The sequence below is a fragment of the Triticum urartu genome, chromosome 3 (assembly GCF_003073215.2).
Source record: "Triticum urartu cultivar G1812 chromosome 3, Tu2.1, whole genome shotgun sequence".
In the NCBI taxonomy this organism is placed as follows: domain Eukaryota; kingdom Viridiplantae; phylum Streptophyta; class Magnoliopsida; order Poales; family Poaceae; genus Triticum; species Triticum urartu.
This window is the reverse complement of record NC_053024.1, coordinates 618,906,418-618,926,351: the sequence shown is the minus strand read 5'-3', so window position 1 is coordinate 618,926,351 and position 19,934 is coordinate 618,906,418. Positions and strand designations below refer to the sequence as shown.

The 19,934-nt window shown below is 45.6% G+C and overlaps 1 protein-coding gene and 1 long non-coding RNA gene across 4 annotated transcripts; both read right to left on the bottom strand.

Annotated features, from left to right (window-relative positions):
• Positions 1–7,306: 7,306 nt before the first annotated feature.
• Positions 7,307–8,369, bottom strand: LOC125545397 (pectinesterase inhibitor 28-like). The gene has a single exon (XM_048709318.1). The coding sequence runs from the start codon at positions 8,240–8,242 to the stop codon at positions 7,562–7,564; it is 681 nt and encodes a 226-aa protein (XP_048565275.1). The 5' UTR covers positions 8,243–8,369; the 3' UTR covers positions 7,307–7,561.
• Positions 8,370–10,167: 1,798 nt separating this feature from the next.
• LOC125545396 lies at positions 10,168–13,120 on the bottom strand. 3 transcript variants are annotated; one of them, XR_007300010.1, is made up of 5 exons: positions 12,607–13,120; positions 12,030–12,384; positions 11,207–11,944; positions 10,530–10,960; positions 10,168–10,461 (listed from the first exon to the last, which is right to left on the bottom strand). It is a non-coding gene; the product is annotated as an uncharacterized LOC125545396 (long non-coding RNA). The 3 variants fall into 3 exon arrangements; XR_007300011.1 differs by having other exon boundaries at positions 10,530–11,307; positions 11,757–11,944; XR_007300009.1 differs by having other exon boundaries at positions 10,530–11,944.
• Positions 13,121–19,934: the final 6,814 nt, after the last annotated feature.

Sequence of the window (19,934 nt, the reverse complement as noted above, 5' to 3'; positions counted from 1 at the left end):
CCGAACCGGTATCTAATACCCTGGTGCTACTAGGAGTACTAGTAAAGTACACATCAACACAATATATATCCAATATACTTCTATCGACCTTGCCAACCTTCTTATCTACCAAGTATCTAGGGTAATTCTGCTCCAGTGGCTGTTCCCCTTATTACAGAAGCACTTAGTCTCGGGTTTGGGTTCAACATTGGGTTTCTTCACTAGAGCAGCAGCTGAATTGCCGTTTCATGAAGTATCCCTTCGTGCCCTTGCCCTTCTTGAAACTAGTGGTTTCACCAACCATCAACAATTGATGCTCCTTCTTGATTACTACTTTTGTGGTGTCAAACATCGCGAATATCTCAAGGATCATCATATATGTCCCTGATATATTATAGTTCATCACGAAGCTCTAGCAGCTTGGTGGTAATGACTTCGGAGAAACATCACTTTCTCATCTGGAAGATCAACTCCCACTCGATTCAAATGATTGTTGTACTCAGACAATCTGAGCACAAGCTCAACAATTGAGCTTTTCTCCCTTAGTTTGCAGGCTAAGAAAATCGTCGGAGGTCTTATACCTCTTGACGTGGGCACGAGCCTGAAATCCCAATTTCAGCCCTCGAAACATCTCATATGTTTCGCGACGTTTCAAAACCGTCTTCGGTGCCTCAATTCTAAACCGTTTAACTGAACTATCACGTAGTTATCAAAATGCGTATGTCAGATGTTCGCAACATCCACAGACGATGTTCGAGGTTCAGCACACTGAGCGGTGCATTAAGGACATAAGCCTTCTATGAAGCAATGAGGACAATCCCCAGTTTACGGACCTAGTCCGCATAATTGCTACTACCAACTCTCAACTAAATTTTCTCTAGGAACATATCTAAACAGTGGAACTAAAGCGCGAGCTTCGACATAATTTGCGAAGACCTTCTGACTATGTTCAAGATAATTAAGTTCATCTTATGAACTCCCACTCAGATAGACATCCCTCTAGTCATCTAAGTGATTACATGATCCGAGTCAACTAGGCCGTGTCTGATCATCACGTGAGACGGACTAGTCATCATCGGTGAACATCTTCATGTTGATCGTATCTACCATACGACTCATGCTCGACCTTTCGGTCTCTTGTGTTCCGAGGCCATGTTTGTACATGCTAGACTCGTCAAGTCAACCTAAGTGTTTTGCATGTGTTCCGAGGCCATGTCTGTACATGCTAGGCTCGTCAACACCCGTTGTATTCGAACGTAAGAATCTATCACACCCGATCATCATGTGGTGCTTCGAAACGACGAACTTTCGCAACGGTGCACAGTTAGGGGGAACACTTTCTTGAAATTTTAATGAGGGATCATCTTATTTACTACCGTCGTTCTAAGCAAATAAGATGTATAAACATGATGAACATCATATGCAATCAAATAGTGACATGATATGGCCAATATCATATTGCTCCTTTTGATCTCCATCTTCGGGGCTCCATGATCATCATCGTCACCGGCATGACACCATGATCTCCATCATCATGATCTCCATCATCGTGTCTTCATGAAGTTGTCTCGCCAACTATTACTTCTACTTCTATGGCTACTGGTTAGCAATAAAGTAAAGTAATTACATGACGTTTATGTTGACACGCAGGTCATAAATAAATAAAGACAACTCCTATGGCTCCTGCCGGTTGTCATACTCATCGACATGCAAGTCGTGATTCCTATTACAAGAACATGATCAATCTCATACATCACATATCATTCATCACATTCTTCTTGGCCATATCACATCACATAGCATACCCTGCAAAAACAAGTTAGACGTCCTCTAATTGTTGTTTGCATGTTTTACGTGGCTGCTATGGGTTTCTAGCAAGAACGTCTCTTACCTACGCAAAAACCACAACGTGATATGCCAATTGCTATTTACCCTTCATAAGGACCCTTTTCATCGAATCCGATCCGACTAAAGTGGGAGAGACAGACACCCGCTAGCCACCTTATGCAACTAGTGCATGTCAGTCGGTGGAACCAGTCTCACGTAAGAGTACGTGTAAGGTCGGTCCGGGCCGCTTCATCCCACAATGCCACTGAATCAAGATTGGACTAGTAACGGTAAGCATATTGAACAAAATCAACGCCCACAACTACTTTGTGTTCTACTCGTGCATAGAAACTACGCATAGACCTAGCTCATGATGCCACTGTTGGGGAACGTAGCATAAATTCAAAATTTTCCTATGTGTCACCAAGATCTATCTATGGAGTCATCTAGCAACGAGGGAGGAGTGGATCTACATACCCTTGTAGATCGCGCGCGGAAGCGTTCAAGAGAACGGGGTTGATGGAGTCGTACTCGTCGTGATCCAAATCACCGATGATCCTAGCGCCGAACGGACGGCACCTCCGCGTTCAACACACGTACGGAGCAGCGATGTCTCCTCCTTCTTGATCCAGCAAGGGGGAAGGAGAGGTTGATGGAGATCCAGCAGCACGAGTGGTGGTGGAAGTAGCGGGATTCCAACAGGGCTTCGCCAAGCGCTGCGGGAGGAGGGAGATGTGTCATGGGAGGGAGAGGGAGGCGCCAGGGCTTAGGTGTGGCTGCCCTCCCTTCCCCCCACTATATATAGGGCCAAGGGAGAGGGGGGGGCGCAGCCTTGGCCCTTCCTCCAAGGAAGGGTGCGGCCAGGGAGGAGTCCATCCTCCCCAAGGCACCTAGGAGGTGCCTTCCCCCTTTAGGGACTCTGTCTTTCCCTTATCTCTTGGCGCATGGGTCTCTTGGGGCTGGTGCCGTTGGCCCATATAGGCAAGGCGCACACCCCTACAGCCCATGTGGCCCCCCGGGGCAGGTGGACCCCTTGGTGGACCCCCGGACCCCTTTCGTCACTCCCGGTACAATACCGATAATGCGCGAAACTTTTCCGGCGACCAAAACAAGACTTCCTATATATAAATCTTTACCTCCGGACCATTCCGGAACTCCTCGTGACGTCCGGGATCTCATCCGGGACTCCGAACAACTTTCGGGTTACCGCATACTAATATCTCTATAACCCTAGCATCACCGAACCTTAAGTGTGTAGACCCTACGGGTTCGGGAACCATGCAGACATGACCGAGACGTTCTCCGGTCAATAACAAACAGCGGGATCTGGATACCCATGTTGGTTTCCACATGTTCCACGATGATCTCATCGGATGAACCACGATGTCGAGGATTCGATCAATCCCGTATTCAATTCCCTTTGTCTAGCGGTATTGTACTTGCCCGAGATTCGATCGTCGGTATCCGATACCTTGTTCAATCTCGTTACCGCCAAGTCTCTTTACTCGTTCCGTAACACATCATCCCGTGATCAACTCCTTGATCACACTGTGCACATTATGATGATGTCCTACCGAGTGGGCCCAGAGATACCTCTCCGTTTACACAGAGTGACAAATCCCAGTCTCGATTCGTGCCAACCCAACAGACACTTTCGGAGATACCTGTAGTGTACCTTTATAGCCACCCAGTTACGTTGTGACGTTTGGCACACCCAAAGCACTCCTACGGTATCCGGGAGTTGCACAATCTCATGGTCTAAGGAAACGATACTTGACATTAGAAAAGCTTTAGCATACGAACTACATGATCTTGTGCTAGGCTTAGGATCGGGTCTTGTCCATCACATCATTCTCCTAATGATGTGATCCCGTTATCAACGACATCCAATGTCCATGGCCAGGAAACCGTAACCATCTATTGATCAACGAGCTAGTCAACTAGAGGCTTACTAGGGACATGGTGTTGTCTATGTATCCACACATGTATCTGAGTTTCCTATCAATACACTTATAGCATGGATAATAAACGATTATCATGAACAAGGAAATATAATAATAATAACTAATTTATTATTGCCTCTAGGGCATATTTCCAACACCCATATTGTCTGAACCCACTCTAATATTTTGCTCTTTAAAGCTTCATTTTCAATTGTCTCCATGCTATGGACGAAGTCAACATCATCAGTCATCACTTTTTCCGGCACAATACTCATCAAGACCCTAGTCTAAGATCCAACTATGGAGAATATGAAGAAAAAAAAATTTAGTCTGCATGGGGGAAGGGATGGAATGCCTTCTAACCATGGATCTTAATTTTTTTTTGCGGTTGCTTAAATCTATTATTCAAAGCACCAAATGTCCTCTTAATCGTAACTCTAAGGCTGGAGTATGTGAGACCAAACAATTCGACAACAGTCTTAGAATAGTTCCTAGCAGAGAACTCATTGAGATGGTGCTTGGTTTTCCTAAAGGGTGGAAGAACCCCATGCCAACATGTATATCCAACATCTCCTAGATAGAGGGATATTGATCACATCAGGTCGATCCATGTTGTTAGCAAGAATGCTAACATCATGAGTCGATGCTTCCCAACCAAGTAAAACGTATGTAAACTTAAGATCGAAATCAACAACAACAAGCACATTCTGACTTGTGTAGTGCTTTTCTACTCCTGTATGTTGTAGCATGGGATCTTGATGCTCTAACGGTCAAATTCTTCGCACACAGGTGACCGCTTGAAATTTCCATTGACCACTAGGTTCATCTCGTTGTTTCACACGACTTTTGTGTTGTATGCTTTTTGTTTCGATGGTTGTAGACGAGTAGATCCATGTCTCCCTACTAGACTGTACATATATGTGCATGTTTCTTTGGACGAATTTCAGTAGATTCTTCACACACAATCGACCGTTTGAAATTCTCTTTAACCATTGGCTTCATCTCGCCGTTTCACATGAATTCCGCGTTGTAAGTTCTCTATTTCGACACACGTGTTCACCTATTGTATTGTGCTATAAGGGACTAGCTAGGTGTTAGTCACCTTTTGTGACCGTTAGATGCGCATAAGAGGGTTGTTACACCTTCTACCTCGAGCCGACCTTTCTCTTCTTCCTTCAACACCTGATCTCATGTGAAGTAAGTTTATCACGTGAATAAGAGGTGATATTAATCATCTGTGCGCACGTAATCAAACAACATAACGTGCATCTGGGGAGCAAATATTTGCAACCAAACATCATGCGTGTGTTTCTTCTCAGCCATGTTGGGGAGGATGCATGCAACCAAACTAAGTGAAAACATGCTTTTTTTGCCCTCATTACCTTTCAACCATAGTGCAGGGTGGCCAAAAAACGATGCAGACAACCAAACATGCTTGTAGTACGTCACGTGAGGCACCAAACTCCTTGTTCATGAAAAAGCGTTGAGCTTGACTTGTTTGGACACCGGCCGGCGAAAATTGCTTTTGGAGGTCGAGCTCCATGGAGGTTGTTTTATGAAAAATGCAAAATTCATTTTTTATGTTTAAAAATTATAAAAAACTATAGATATACTACATGGAGGCATAATGTACATATGTGTAATTTTTCACAATAAAATACGTTGAAACGAGGGTTATGCAAAAAAACCATGCCTTTTTTTCGCGAATACGCAAAAGGCTTGCGTATCATTGCATTGATAGGTAGAGATATCAATTATAGTACAAGTTTGAGACGAGAGGGGAGGTTTGCCTAGCTAGTACACATGGATGGCATGCAGCGGCAGCCATGGTGCACATGGAGAAGTGGGTGCGCCGACCACAAAGTCCCTAGGCTACGTCTCGGGCATGATAAGCGCGAGACATGTGGCACCCACGCGTCCCATAGTCTTGCCTCCTCCAGGATGTCGTTGACAGCTCGGCTGACAGAAGGGTTGCCGCCGTGGAAGATGCAACCATTGCGGTGCTTGCAAAGCCACCAATCCGTGAGGATGGTGATGGAGGTGAGCCTACGCCGAAGACAGCGCGGTGTGGCGGCGATGGCTGAGGTGAGCCAGGCAATGAACTCGTCATTTTGGCCCGGGAGCGCGGCGGTGGAGTGGCACCAAGGGAGCACCTCATGCCAAACTTGGTGGGAGAAGGAACAGCCTGCGAGGAGGTGTTGCATCGTCTCGGGCTATTGGTCGCAGAGGAGACATGTAGGCTCATGGAGTAGAGCATGTCGCGCGAGGCGGTTGGCCATCCAACATCGGCCGAGGAGGGCCAGCCAGATGAAGAACTTGATGTGCAGCGGCGCCCAAGATCGCTAGGTGATGCGCCAGTGGGGGTCTTCTGTGGAACCAATGAAGAGGGATTGGTAGCTTGAGCGCGCGGTGTAGGAGCCGGATGTCCGAGCGTGCCCTGGATGTCCATGATCCAGGCGCGGTTGTGAAGGTCGTCGCACACAGATAGCGACTTGCGCCGCCGCTTGGGGCCCTGGCATGGACAACGGACGCGATCTCAACAATGGACTGTCCATCGAGCCAATGGTCCTTCCAGAATTTGCATGTGCACCCGTCGCCGAGTGACCAAGAGGTGGAGGCCAGAAAGAAGGCCTGGACGTAAGGGCAATGTAGGATATGGAGGTGCTGCCATGGGCGAGAAGCAGTGGCGAAACTAGCAGCCAGTCACGCCTAGGGCTGAGCAAGTTTGAACTACAAATTCTTGAAATTTCGAGTACTTTGTAGAAAGAAATTACAAGGGATCTTGGTACTGAGCCTAGGGCTATAGCCCTAGTTGCCCTAGGCTTGTCTCCGCCACTGGCGAGAAGGGTCGGTCCTCTGGAGCCACAACCAGCGGGTATGGAGGGAGATGCCCACACGCCGGAGATCGGGGATGCCAAGGCCACCAAGGACGACGGGCCGGCACACCCGTCGCCAACTGACAAGGCAGTCGCCACTGCTCGCGTACTTGCACCCATAACAAAATCCATGGTTTTTCAGCATATGATACCGTTCATCCCCAAAGTTAACTATTTTGTTTTTTTGTAAAGGTCGTAATTCAAGGTATTTCGCCGTGAATTTCTACACACATACATTTCATCCTTACATACATGCATTTTTAGAATTTTTTTAAACCAAAATGTTTTCTTTTTAAAATCGGCCACCATGAAGCTGGGTCACCAAAACACCCTCCTCACCGGCGGGCTTCATGTCTCCTCCTGGAGAGCTGCCCCAGTTGCAACTTGCGAGACGTGCATTATTCGCCGCAGTTGCCAAGATCGAGAACATGCGATGGTCGAGCGGAGGCACTCGTTCACCATGGGTTGGTTCGCTGGGGACGGCCTCATCCACACAGGAGACAGCCCATGCAATCGTTGAACAAGACGAGTGGGGATGCCGCCATGGAGACAGACATATTCCTCTCCAAGCAGTAGAGACAATATGTATGCGGATGGCGTCAAAGAAGAAAAGTACGTGATCGGCCTTTTCATTAATGGCCGCTGCCCGCCTTGTCTCGACATCTCAGTCTTGGATCCATCTTTTTAGTTTCTTGCCGGAAACCCTCAACTCAAATTCTGTGTGCCAACATGCACTCTCAAAGTTACACAGCAGTAGTGCCAGTACACTCCGGTTTACGCTCGATAATGATACTATTACAGTGGAGCAGTTTACTACAGGAGTACGTAATCTGCATGCCAAAACGCACGCGATTATTCGTCTGACGGGAAATTTAAAATTACGATGCGTGCGATAAACAGAATAGGTTCAGGCGGGATCAAGGGGGCTGTGGCAGGCTAGGCGAGGAGCGTGATGATGTCGATGACGACGGTGCAGAGGTGCTCCAGCGCCTGCTCCCGCCGGGCCAACTCCACGGGGTAGGGCACCCGCTTCCTCCGGAACAGCGTCCGGCACACCGCGGGGTACTCGGCGGCGGCGCCCACGTGCACGAACGCGTAGTCGTACGCCTCCTCGCCCACCGACTCCCGGGCCTCCAGCAGCGCCTCCCGCGCCTCGCCGTACTTGCCGGCGCAGGTCCGCGTCAGGAGCGCCGGCACCTGCTGCGCGCGCCCGTCGCTGCCCGTCTCCGGGGCGCCCGAGGCGGCCCAGGTGGTGTTGGCGAGCGCCGACGCGGTGGCGGAGGCGTTGGCGGCCGCCGCGGAGACGGCGATGGCGCACAGGCCGCGGAGGTCGGCGGTGGAGCTGGCCGGGTCCGCCACGAGCGCGGCCACGCACAGGTCGTAGTAGGTGGTGGCGTTGCAGGTGGACTGCACCAGCGCGCGCACCGCCGGCCCCAGCGGCGCGCCCCCCTGCTTCTGCTTGTTGTTCGAGTTCGGCTTGCCGGGCTGGGATGGTATCGTTGGTACCGTTGCTGTTGCTGCCGGTGCTGCGCCTGCAGTACATGCGACGGAGAGGAGAAGCAGGGGCAGGAGCAGGAGCAGTGGTAGCAGAGCAGATGAGGGCGCCATTGTTGCCATACTGTCTCTCAGTCACTGTCAGTGGTGTGTGCACTGTGCAGTGGTGAAGAGCTTACACATGAATGGATGGGTGTAACTCAGCCAGATTTGGCATGTATATATACAGATGCTCCGGGTCCGGGATGAGACATGCATGCTTGCTTCGATCGATCTTTTGCTGTTGGAGCGATCGAATTTGATGAGCATCGGTTCACGGACGAACGGGCGCCACTTGCTTTTGGATGTCGCTTAGCTCGCTTCACGTGAATCGGTGATCTTGCACATCTCATCGTCCATCCAAGGACAATAAGAGAGAGGCGATTGGAGGAGGCAGCTCTTTTTTTTTTGGAAAACAAGGAGGCACCTCAACATACGCATAAAGCCTGGCCCAGCCCAGCCCAGCCCAAAGGCCGGTTCGACGGTCGTTTTGCCGGTCGGCTGCAATGGTGGTGGATCCCGCGAATGATATGTATCGTGAAATAGGAACCTTTCAAAGATCTTCCATTTTCTCTAGTGATGGTCAAGGGCGGATCCAGCCCAGCCCAGCGCCCCGGCCCCCCTTCGTATACTGCAACTAGTTAACGAGCGCTCCTTCGGAAGGCTCGTAACGATCAGCGTCACTTGACGCGCTCTCAGCCGTTCATCACGTGTCGCGCTCTGGACGCTTCCTTCGGATTTTGTTTTTTATTTTTCCGCACGCGTTTTTGGCTTTTAAACGGTTTTTCTCTGGGTTTTTTCGACGTTTTGGTTTTCCCTCGGTCTTCCTTAGCTTTTTGATCAAATTTTTTTTTGAAAAAAATAATATTTTTTGCACGAAAAAAACATGTTTTTTTTTCACGAAAGTCACGGTTTTTTTTTCGCGAGAGGCACGGTTGTGCTTTAGCGAGAGTCACGGCCGTGCCTTTCGGAAACGAAAAAAACAGGTTTTCTGTTTTAATTTTCTTTCATGAGAGTCACAATTTTGCTTCCGCGAGAGGCACGGTTGTGCTTTTGCGGGAGTCACAGCCGTGCCTCTCGGAAAGGGAAAAACAAAAGGCGTTTTCTGTTTTTTTTTTCTTTCGCGAGAGTCACGGTTTTGCTTCCGCGAGAGGCACGGTTGTGCTTTTGCAAGGGTCATGGCCGTGCCTTTCAGAAAGGGGAAAATACGCATTTTCTGTTTTTTCTTTCGCGAGAGTCACGGTTTTGCTTCTGCGAGAGGCACGGTTGTGCTTTCGCGAGAGCCACGGCCGTGCCTCTCGGAAACAAAAAAAACGTGTTTTCTGTTTTTTCCTTCCACGAGAGTCACGGTTTGCTTCCACGAGAGGCACGGGTGTGATTTCGCGAGAGGCACAGTCGTGCCTCTTTCGGAAAGAGAAAAAAACCATGCTTCCGATTCGATTTTTTCGCCTGGTTTTTTTCATTCGGTTTTTTCATGGAAAAAAGTTCGTCAAAACCTATCAACATGGATCTAGTTTTCAAGATCTCGATACGAGAAATCCGATGATAAAAACGGTTCAAGATTTGAAGCACTGTTTAAAAGTGCGCCACTTGTCGCGACCTGGGAAAGTGGAGTGTTCTTTGCAACGAGTACTCCGTAATTAGTGATTTCGGTATTTTCGCTACAGCCCACAAAGGAAATGGGCCTCACGCCCCAGGCCTGCCCCCCGGCCTGGGGCCTAGATCCGCCACCGATGGTGACAAATGACGCATTGTGTGTACTCCCTCCCTTTCTAAATACTAGTAAGTATGCATGTGCAAATGCATGTTTCGACTAATATTACAAACATATCTAAGAAAGAACATAGACAGGCAAAAAAGAGCACTGAATACATTTTCCCAGTGGAGCACGTCATTCATCATAACCAACTCCATATTCTAAGAACAAATCAAAAAGGCTGGTAACATAAACCAATGCATCCATCCACAAAACAAGCTCTGCTTCTTCACATCAGACATCCACAAGCATATAAACCAACGATTAAAAATGAATTATTACGATCACATTCAGTTAACAGGAGAGTATATTGGGTTGCAAAATACACAACATCATAGCACAAGGATTCTAAATTTCTAAATACCACACTGAATTACGATAACAATGAAAATAAAGATAGAGGCATTGAGAAATGCAAGACCGTTGCACTATATCACTCCAGTATTGTTCCATGGACAGGGATGCTCCTAGGCTTTATTGTTATCTTGAAAGAAAATCTAGCATGAAAGTCATCTTTACTCGGAAAAAGCATAGGAGCTCCCTGAACCTACAGATTGCACCCTTTGTGTTAGTCAAGTCCGAAAAATAGCTAGGCATTGATAGTCACGATTGTACCTTGTAATCAAGTTCTTTGCTTCATCGATGTCTTGGTTGAAGTGTTCCCTAAAAATCTAAACTATACTGGGGAAAAAAATCAAAGTCTTTATATTCCTAGATGATAGGAAACAATGTAGTTGTTGCTGAATTTCACTGGAAACGATGTAGTTGTTGAAAGTCACTGGAAACAGTGTTGTTGTTGATTCACGAAATCATCATGTTCCAAACAGGGTCTTGCAGTATAGGAAAAGACCTTTCGGAATTCCACACAATGTTTTAGATCCTTATAGCTGGACTTGTACGCAGCAGTCAGAGTCGTTCAGATGTTGGTCAGCTAGCTTTAGGAGAAACATAATCACACACTATCTGAGTCGACTGTTATTCATCTTAACAGTAAGGCACAGTATTCATAAAATTCCTATTATGTTTCTTCGTGCCAACACTTCAACCTAGAACAGTAAAAAAGATATTATGTATAGTCCTTACATTCAAATAGTCCAAAAAAACATAAAAAGGCAGGAAACCATTGGCATAAATGACCTGCATACAATCCTCTGAAGTCTGCAATATAATACCAATTGGCAGGCCAACATTCAGAGAAGCATGTACCGAATTTAGGTTGTAGTTCATAGAACCATGCACTGAACTTAGCTTGTAGAGATTCAAAGAAGCATGAGTGGAGGAGCCGAGTCTACCTTTTCCTATTATCACTTGGGATGTCTCTATTTTTCTGTTAGGGTCAAGACGTGCTCAGGGTCTTGTTGATCTAGAACATGTTGACTATCCGACTTCCATGCTGCAAAAGATAGGCATCTCCCAAATTATGTTGCCAAAATTTATTTATTTTTGAACCAAGATGGATATCAATCCTCCCAATCATGTGCTTACTTATATAACATAAGAGATTAGAGGTATGTTCAGTGCCATGCATTCAGTTTCATGCAAAGCACATAAGCTCTATATTGTAGGTCATTGTATTTACTTTCACTCGGTATATTAAGCAATAGGAGCACAATTGCAGTCCTTTTCTTTGTTACACCCTGTTTCCAGTCAATCACAACTTGAAGAGACAAACCTCAAGAATCTGAATTCATGAGGTCAACTGAATTTAAAATATTGGAACTAACAAATATTCAGCCTGGTGATATTGTTAATTTGTTATAAATGTGTTAACCTATAGAAAGAAAGTGAATAAGCAGCATACTTGTCCATTGTTTTCTTTTGAGGGCAAGAAAGTAGAAATACCTCTACTGGACCCCTCAAGTGCTAAAAGTGATCACTGCCCTTGTGTTTGGACTTCTTATACTCACGGTTATTGTGCAAGTACGCATCCCTTTGTTCAGCTGTCATCATTGAGTATCATTCTCTATCACAGAGTCATTCCTTCTCAGAAGATGCATTTAGTTGCTTTGATGCTATTCAGTGCTGCTCATCTGAAACCAAATATTCACCACATGTTAGGTACAAAGTCGATCATTGTCAGTAATTTTATGTGGATAAAAGTACTTGTCATTGTACCTGTCATCTGAACGGAGCAGCCTGAGATATTATTTGTTGGATTGTGCAGATGCAAACACTTTGCATATTTCTTTTGTTGGATTGTGCAGATCCAGTTGAGCAATCCCTATAGCAGTCCCTAAAGTTGCAAGTAATATAGGTGGGAAAATACCTGGAGGTAACAACGAGGGTGTGTCAACCGACGGCAAGAGGCACGACGTGGTCGGACAGGGCGGGGCGGCGAGTCGCTAGGCAGACCAGGCGTTGCGGATGCTGGCGGTAGCTCATATGCGGGGACGGAGATTTCCTGCTCCCCTGATTAACTTTTTCAACCATGTCACCAACAATCAGAGGCTGGCCATTGTAGTAGGAATCCCTGGCTTGCGATGAAGGATCATACAAGATTATACAGGTAGTCATGATGATGAAATCGGCTCACATAATGTTCAGTTGGTTCTAGCTTCGTGTTATGAAGGTGAATCAGAATATATTTTTTGCACTTAATTTCAGATTAATAGTGAAGTATAGTTGAAGCTACTAAAAAGCCAAGTGTGCAATCTGATGGAATGGACATGAGCAGGAGCTAAGTGGATCGAACCTGGCGGTAGAGTATTTATAGGCCCGACGGCCCCTCCCACGCGGTCGCCGCACCAACCCCACAGCCCATCTAGGGCGCCCGCGGCCGGCCGAGGCGTCCGTTTCCGGGGGCGACTGGGGCGGGGAAGCGCGTCCCTGGCCGGCCAGGGTGTTGTGGCTCTCGCGAGCTGAGCTCTGGCTATCGGGCGGTGCTCCAGGGATGCGTCTCCGGCAGCGGGGCGGGGCGGGGACGAGCCAAACCTCAGGCCTCAGCGGCTGGGGCGGGGCTGCGGTGGCGGTTCCTCATTCGTTTCCAATAGGACGTCGGGGCCAACAGTGAGGGGCGGCGTGTGGGGCGGACGGCATGCCAGGGGTGGGATGTGGGCGCCAGGGAGGGCGACGATGAGGGGAGGAGGCAGTGGGGCACCGGGGAGGTGAGGCACCAAGCGGGAGAGGAGGTTGGTTGGGGATGGAGAGCTCCTATGCGTGCGAACGTGAGAGGAGGGGAAGTTGTGCGCGGCAGGGGATAAGAATCGTGCGTGAGATCGGGATAGCAGTTTTTCAGAAAGGGAAGCAGGAGTTTAGGAGTGGCAGGGGGGGTAATTAAAGTGTAAAACGTGTTTGATGTTGTTGGGGTGGTTTAGTCCATCCGATTCTATGATTCGACGGATGAGATGATTTGGTTCTCCGCCCTCTCGTCCTTTTATAGGAGTAGTAGATAATCCATTTTAGAGATTTTAATATGGACTACATACGCGGAAATTCCTTTTGGAGCTCGGCCTCCAGTGAGGCCTCCAAATTCAAAATTGCAATTTCATTAAAATTCATATTTTTACATTTCAAAAAATTCTAAAGAAAAATATAGATATACATGAAGGTTAACACACATGTGTATAAATTTTCAGTTCAAAATACATTGAAACGGGGGCTGTGCAAAAAAGACAAATCTGAGGTTATTTAACACATGATACTATTCATTTTCTCAGGCCATGAATTTGTCTTTTTTGTATAGGTCGCAACTCAAGGTTGTAAGTGCATCTAGCGCACCTTAATGATTTTAGTGTATTGGAGACTTATAGGTTAAGGGACTGATGCGTTTGTGAGTGTACACAGGTCTATAAGTCTATGAGGAGTTTGATATTTATAGAGAAAGTCGACCCCTAAAAATGAAGTTCTTCGACTGAATACTTTGTATTTTTAAAGACTTTCTGAAGACTTTAAAAGTGAAGAAATTGATGTGATCCTGAAGACTTGATATTCATTCGAGGAACATGAAGCGCGAATACTTTTGTTTTCGTAGTTTCATTTTCTCTTTCTTGAATCATAGGAAACACCGTACTGTTAAAGGGGATCGAGGAAATACTAAGGAAAATTTTTCAAGTGATACTCAACTCAAATCCTACACCTATCAATTCCTTCGAGTAAAGCCATTGGAAATCTCATACAGCTCAGTCAATTTCTTTAGTGACAGAGATGAAGTTCTTCTGGTCTCTGAGGCATTTGTTCTGACTGAGGAGTTAGGAATTCGCCAGTGCAGATTGCCTACACAGTGAGGAACATGATAACACTGAGGAATTTGATACTCAAAATTCCGACCGTTGCTGTGCTATGCGCCAGCTGTTCCAAAATATCTACCCACCTAACGGTCATATCATTGAAGGGCATTTATGTCTTATCATGTCGGGCTGCTCCCTAGGCTATAAATAGCCGCCCCCTACAACCACTAGCTGGCTGGCTGCTCCGAGAGAAACTGACATTTGTCATTTGAGAGCATTCCATCCTCCGAGGACTTTGAGTGAAAATCATCAAGTGAGGAAAACCCAAACCCAAACACTTACAAACCCAAAGTGATTGAGCATCACTGAAGAGATTGATCCTGCGTGGATCCGACGCTTGTTACCTTTGAAGACCGTGCATCTTCCAGACGGTTAGGCGTCATAGTCTAGAGCATCCAAGAGGAAATTGTGGATCACCGAGTGACCAAGTCTGTGAAGGTTTGGAAGTCACCTGAAGACTTACCATGAGTGATTGGGCGAGGTCTGTGTGACCTTAGCTCAAGGGAATACAGTGAGGACTAAGTGTCCTGAGCTGCGTGTTCAGGACTGTGTGTCCGGGACTGTGTGTCCTCAGGTTTAAATACCTAGCCGCCCTAACCAGACGTACAATTGTCACAACAGTTGGAACTGGTCTACCAAATCATTGTCTTCACCGAGCTAACTGGTTCCATTTCCTCATCCCTTCCATTTCCTCATTTCTGTGTTATGTGCTTGTTCATATCTGTTTGAAGACTTTGATTGAAAACTTTCTCTATTTCCTCAGCTCAATTTCTTCAGTTTGTTCGTCTTCATTCTATTTATCCTGTGTTTACGCTTTCTGTACTCTGTGCTTGTTTTCATTTCATCATGAAGACCATGCTTATGTTCTGTTATGTTTACATCTGAGTACTTATTCTGCTGCAAGTAGTTCTTCACTCAGGAATTTCCTCACCCTGAAATTCCTCAGTGAAGAATTCATAAAATTCGCCTATTCACCCCCCTCTAGTCGACTTAACGCACTTTCAATTGGTATCAGAGTAAGGTACTCCCTTATTCTGTGTGATTTTGGTTTAACCACCTGGAGTTTTAGTTATGTCGACCGCAGGTATGATTAAGGTTTCTGCTAGGTGTCCTACCTTCGATGGGACGATCTACCCCTACTCGAAAAACAAGACGCGCATGCATCTTGAGGCAATTGATAACGATCTCTGGTGCGTTGTGGAGAATGGTGTTCCCTCTGTCACTCCCACCATCAACGCTGCTGATGTGAAGAGATTCAAGCAACTCGACTCTCAAGCGAAGAAAATCATATGTGTCCATCTGAGTAAAGGGCAGTATGGCAGAGTGAGTGCTTTGGAGACAGCAAAGCCTATCTAGGACAGGCTGTCCAAGGTCAATGAGGGAGTCTCAACACAGCGTGACTCTCGAGTTGACGTTCTTTGCAATCTCTTCAACCGCTTCAAAAGACTCGACAATGAAAATGTTCAGCAAACCTTCGATCGCCTCACTGACATCTCAAATGAGCTTCAAGCACTTGGTGCCACTGATATCACCGATCATGAGGTGGTGAATAAATTGCTGAGATCGCTTGATTCCTCATTTGATACCTTGGCATTGATGATACAAGAACGTGGAGACTATAAGTCACTTGATCCCGCTGATATTCTCGAGAGACTAAACACTCATGAGTTCCATCTTGCTGAGAAGAGAGATCTTGATGGACCAAGTTATGGCAGATCATGGGCTCTGAAGGCCAAGGCAGTGTCTGAATCTGAAGGTGAAGATTCTGGTAGCAGCCTTGGTGACCCTGAAGAACTGAGCTAGGAGCTAGCAATGCTCGCGAGGAAATTCCAGAAGTTCTCAAGACGTGGTCGCTTTGGAAAATCCTCAAGAAGTGGTGACTTGAGATCAGATTCCTCATCCCATGATTACAAGAAGAGACTCTGTCACAAATGCAAGAAACCCGGACATTACATTCAAGACTGTCCTCAATGGGAAAAGGAATCAAAGAAGAAGAAGTATAAGGATTACAGTTCTGATGATTCAAAGAAGAAGAAATCTTCAAAGTCCTCTTCATCAAAACCTTCAAGGTCCTCATCTCACAAGAAGAGCAGCTCCAAGAAGGCTCGGACATTCATTGGCAAGGAAATGGACTCTGAGGCTGAATATGAGGAAAATGAGGAAGAGGAGGAATCTAAGGAGTCAGACTCTGGTGTGGCGAGCCTAGCCCTCGCTACCGCGTTCGTCAGCAAGTCCATCTTCAACTTTGAGGAAAAGGACCTCCCCAACACTACTGATGACGGCGATGAGGACTACACTCCCACCTATTGCTTCATGACAAAAGGCTCAAAGGTACTCAAATATCCCTCCTCTGAATCTAGTGAGGATGAATCTGATGAAAACCTCAAACCCAGCTATTCTAAACTTGCTAAGATTGCTGTGAAATTGCAAAAGGCTCTGGAAAAGGTTCAAAATATGCTAGATAAAAGCAATGATATGTTGGGCGAGGAAATGGATCACACTAAAATTTTGACTGAAAATCTTCAGAGACTTCAGTCCAAGTTTGACAATCTTCAAGGTCATCATAACACTCTCCTATCTGATCATGAGAAGTTTTCTTACGAATTTCTTCAAAGAAAGCAAAACCTTGAGCAGTTAAGAGTGAGTTATGAAGATCTTCAGAAGGAGCGTGATTCATTACTTGCTCAACAAATCAGCGCTACTCAGGATAAATTTGTCCCTCCATGTTTGAAGTGCATTGAACGTGAAACTGTTAATTCTTCACCTGAATGCTCAAATACTTCCATTGCTGCAAATTCTTCAACTGCATCTGCTATCACTAATTCATCATCTAAGGACATTTCTAGTATCACTGATGATGCAGGGCTGAAGGAATTGTATATGACAGGCATGTACAAAAGCCTCAAAGGGCATCAGGCTCTTTGTGACATGCTTAAAAGGCAGATCCTCAACAGGAACCCTAGGAAAGAGGGTATTGCCTTTGAGAAGAAACTTAATGCTGATGGGACCTACTGGAAACCTGAGCAGTATCCCAAAACTTCATGGGTTGCTACAAAGGGACCTTCAGTGGATCCATCTACATTATCTGGCTTTACATGTGAATCTTCATATTCGTCTGATGAGTCATTTGACTCCAATTATAAACTGTTCAAAAATCAGAATGGTGAAGTATTTGCTAGATATGTTGGCACTAACTGTAGGAACGGTTCTCCTATGAAGAAAATCTGGGTTTCCAAAAGGTACCTTGAAAATCTTTAGGTGAATGTCATCATGACACCACCTGTGAAGAATAAGAACCCCAGATCAAATTCTTCATATGGATCCAAGTCCTCATACGGACCAAACTCCTCATGAGGATCAAATTCCTCAAAAGGATCAAAGTCCTCATATGAGCATCATCGTGCTAACCCGTCTGTTTCGCAGGGAAGATCTAAGGATTGTGGATATGTGCATTATTCTTCAAATCATTATGTTCATAAATCCTCGAAGAATTTCTCTGCTTACTCTTATGCTTACCCTAACCCCTATTATGTGAAACGAAGTGGATTGTCATCTATGCCATGATGACCCACAAGTATAGGGGATCTATCATAGTCCTTTCGATAAGTAAGAGTGTCGAACCCAACAAGGAGCAGAAGGAAATGATAAGCGGTTTTCAGCAAGGTATTCTCTGCAAGCACTGAAATTATAGGTAACAGATAGTTTTGTGATAGGATAATTTGTAACGAGCAACAAGTAACAAAAGTAAATAAAGTGCAGCAAGGTGGCCCAATCCTTTTTGTAGCAAAGGACAAGCCTGGACAAACTCTTATATATAAGAAAGTGCTCCCGAGGACACATGGGAATATCGTCAAGCTAGTTTTCATCACGTTCATATGATTCGCGTTCGGTACTTTGATAATTTGATATGTGGGTGGACCAGTGATTGGGTGCTGCCCTTACTTGGACAAGCATCCCACTTATGATTAACCCCCATTGCAAGCATCCGCAACTACAACAAAAGTATTAAGGTAAACCTAACCATAGCATGAAACATATGGATCCAAATCAGCCCCTTACGAAACAGCGCATAAACTAGGGTTTAAGCTTCTGTCACTCTAGCAACCCACCATCTACTTATTACTTCCCAATGCCTTCCTCTAGGCCCAAATAATGGTGAAGTGTCATGTAGTCGACGTTCACATAACACCACTAGAGGAGAGACAACATACATCTCATCAAAATTCGAACGAATACCAAATTCACATGACTACTAATAGCAAGACTTCTCCCATGTCCTCAGGAACAAACGTAACTACTCACAAAGCATATTCATGTTCATAATCAGAGGGGTATTAATATGCATAATGGATCTGAACATATGATCTTCCACCAAGTAAACCAACTAGCATTAACTACAAGGAGTAATCAACACTACTAGCAACCCACAGGTACCAATCTGAGGTTTGGATACAAAGATTGGATACAAGAGATGAACTAGGGTTTGAGAGGAGATGGTGTTGGTGAAGATGTTGATGGATATTGACCCCCTCCCGATGAGAGGATCATTGGTGATGACGATGGTGACGATTTTCCCCTCCCGGAGGGAAGTTTCCCCGGCAGAACAGCTCCGCCAGAGCCCTAGATTGGTTCCGCCAAGGTTCCGCCTCGTGGCAGCGGAGTCTCGTCCCGAAAGCTTGCTTATGATTTTTTCCTCAACGAAAGACTCCATATAGCAGAAGATGGGCATCAGAGGGCCACCAGGGGGCCCATGAGGCAGGGGGCACGCCTAGGGGGGTAGGGCGCACCCCACCCTCGTGGCCTGGGTGTGGGCCCCCTCTGGAACTTCTTGCGCTCAGTATTTTTTATATATTCTGAAAATAGCTTCCGTGAAGTTTCAGGACTTTTGGAGCTGTGCAGAATAGGTCTCTAATATTTGCTCCTTTTCCAGCCCAGAATCCCAGCTGCCGGCATTCTCCCTCTTTATGTAAACCTTGTAAAATAAGAGAGAACAGGCATACATATTGTGACATAATGTGTAATAACAACCCATAATGCAATAAATATCGATATAAAAGCATGATGCAAAATGGACGTATAACCCCCCCCCCCCAAGCTTAGATCTCGCTTGACCTCAAGCGAAAGCCGAAATCGAAAAATATGTCCACATGTTTAGAGATAGAGGTGTCGATAAAAATAAAATACGGACATGAGGGCATCATGATCATTCTTAGAACATCAACTTATATAATTATTGTCATATGATCTCTTATGCTAGAGTAACAATTCAATCACAATTTCAAGTATGAATCATAAACTTCATTGAAAACTAACAAACTATAATATCAGTCATTGAAGCAATTGCAATTTATCATAACATAGGAAAGAGTCAATATAAGAGCTTTTCAGCAAGTCCACATACTCAACCATCATGTAGCCTTTCACAATTTCTAACACTCACACAATACTTATGGGTATGGAGTTTTAATCGGACACACAGAAAGATAGGGGCTTATAGTTTTGCCTCCCAACGTTTTACCTCAAGGGTAATGTCAACAATAATAGTTCATGAAAACTCACATCCAATTAGCCATATATACTAGGATCTTTCCAACATATTGTGCTTGCCAAAACATAAAATGTAAAAAGGAAAGGTGAAGATCACCATGACTCTTATCTAAGGTACGAGATAAAAGTAAAAGATAGGCCCTTCGTAGAGGGAAGCAGAGGTTGTCTTGCATTTTTATGGTTGGATGCACAAAATCTTAATGCGAAAGAACATCACTTTATATTGCCACTTGTGATATAGACCTTG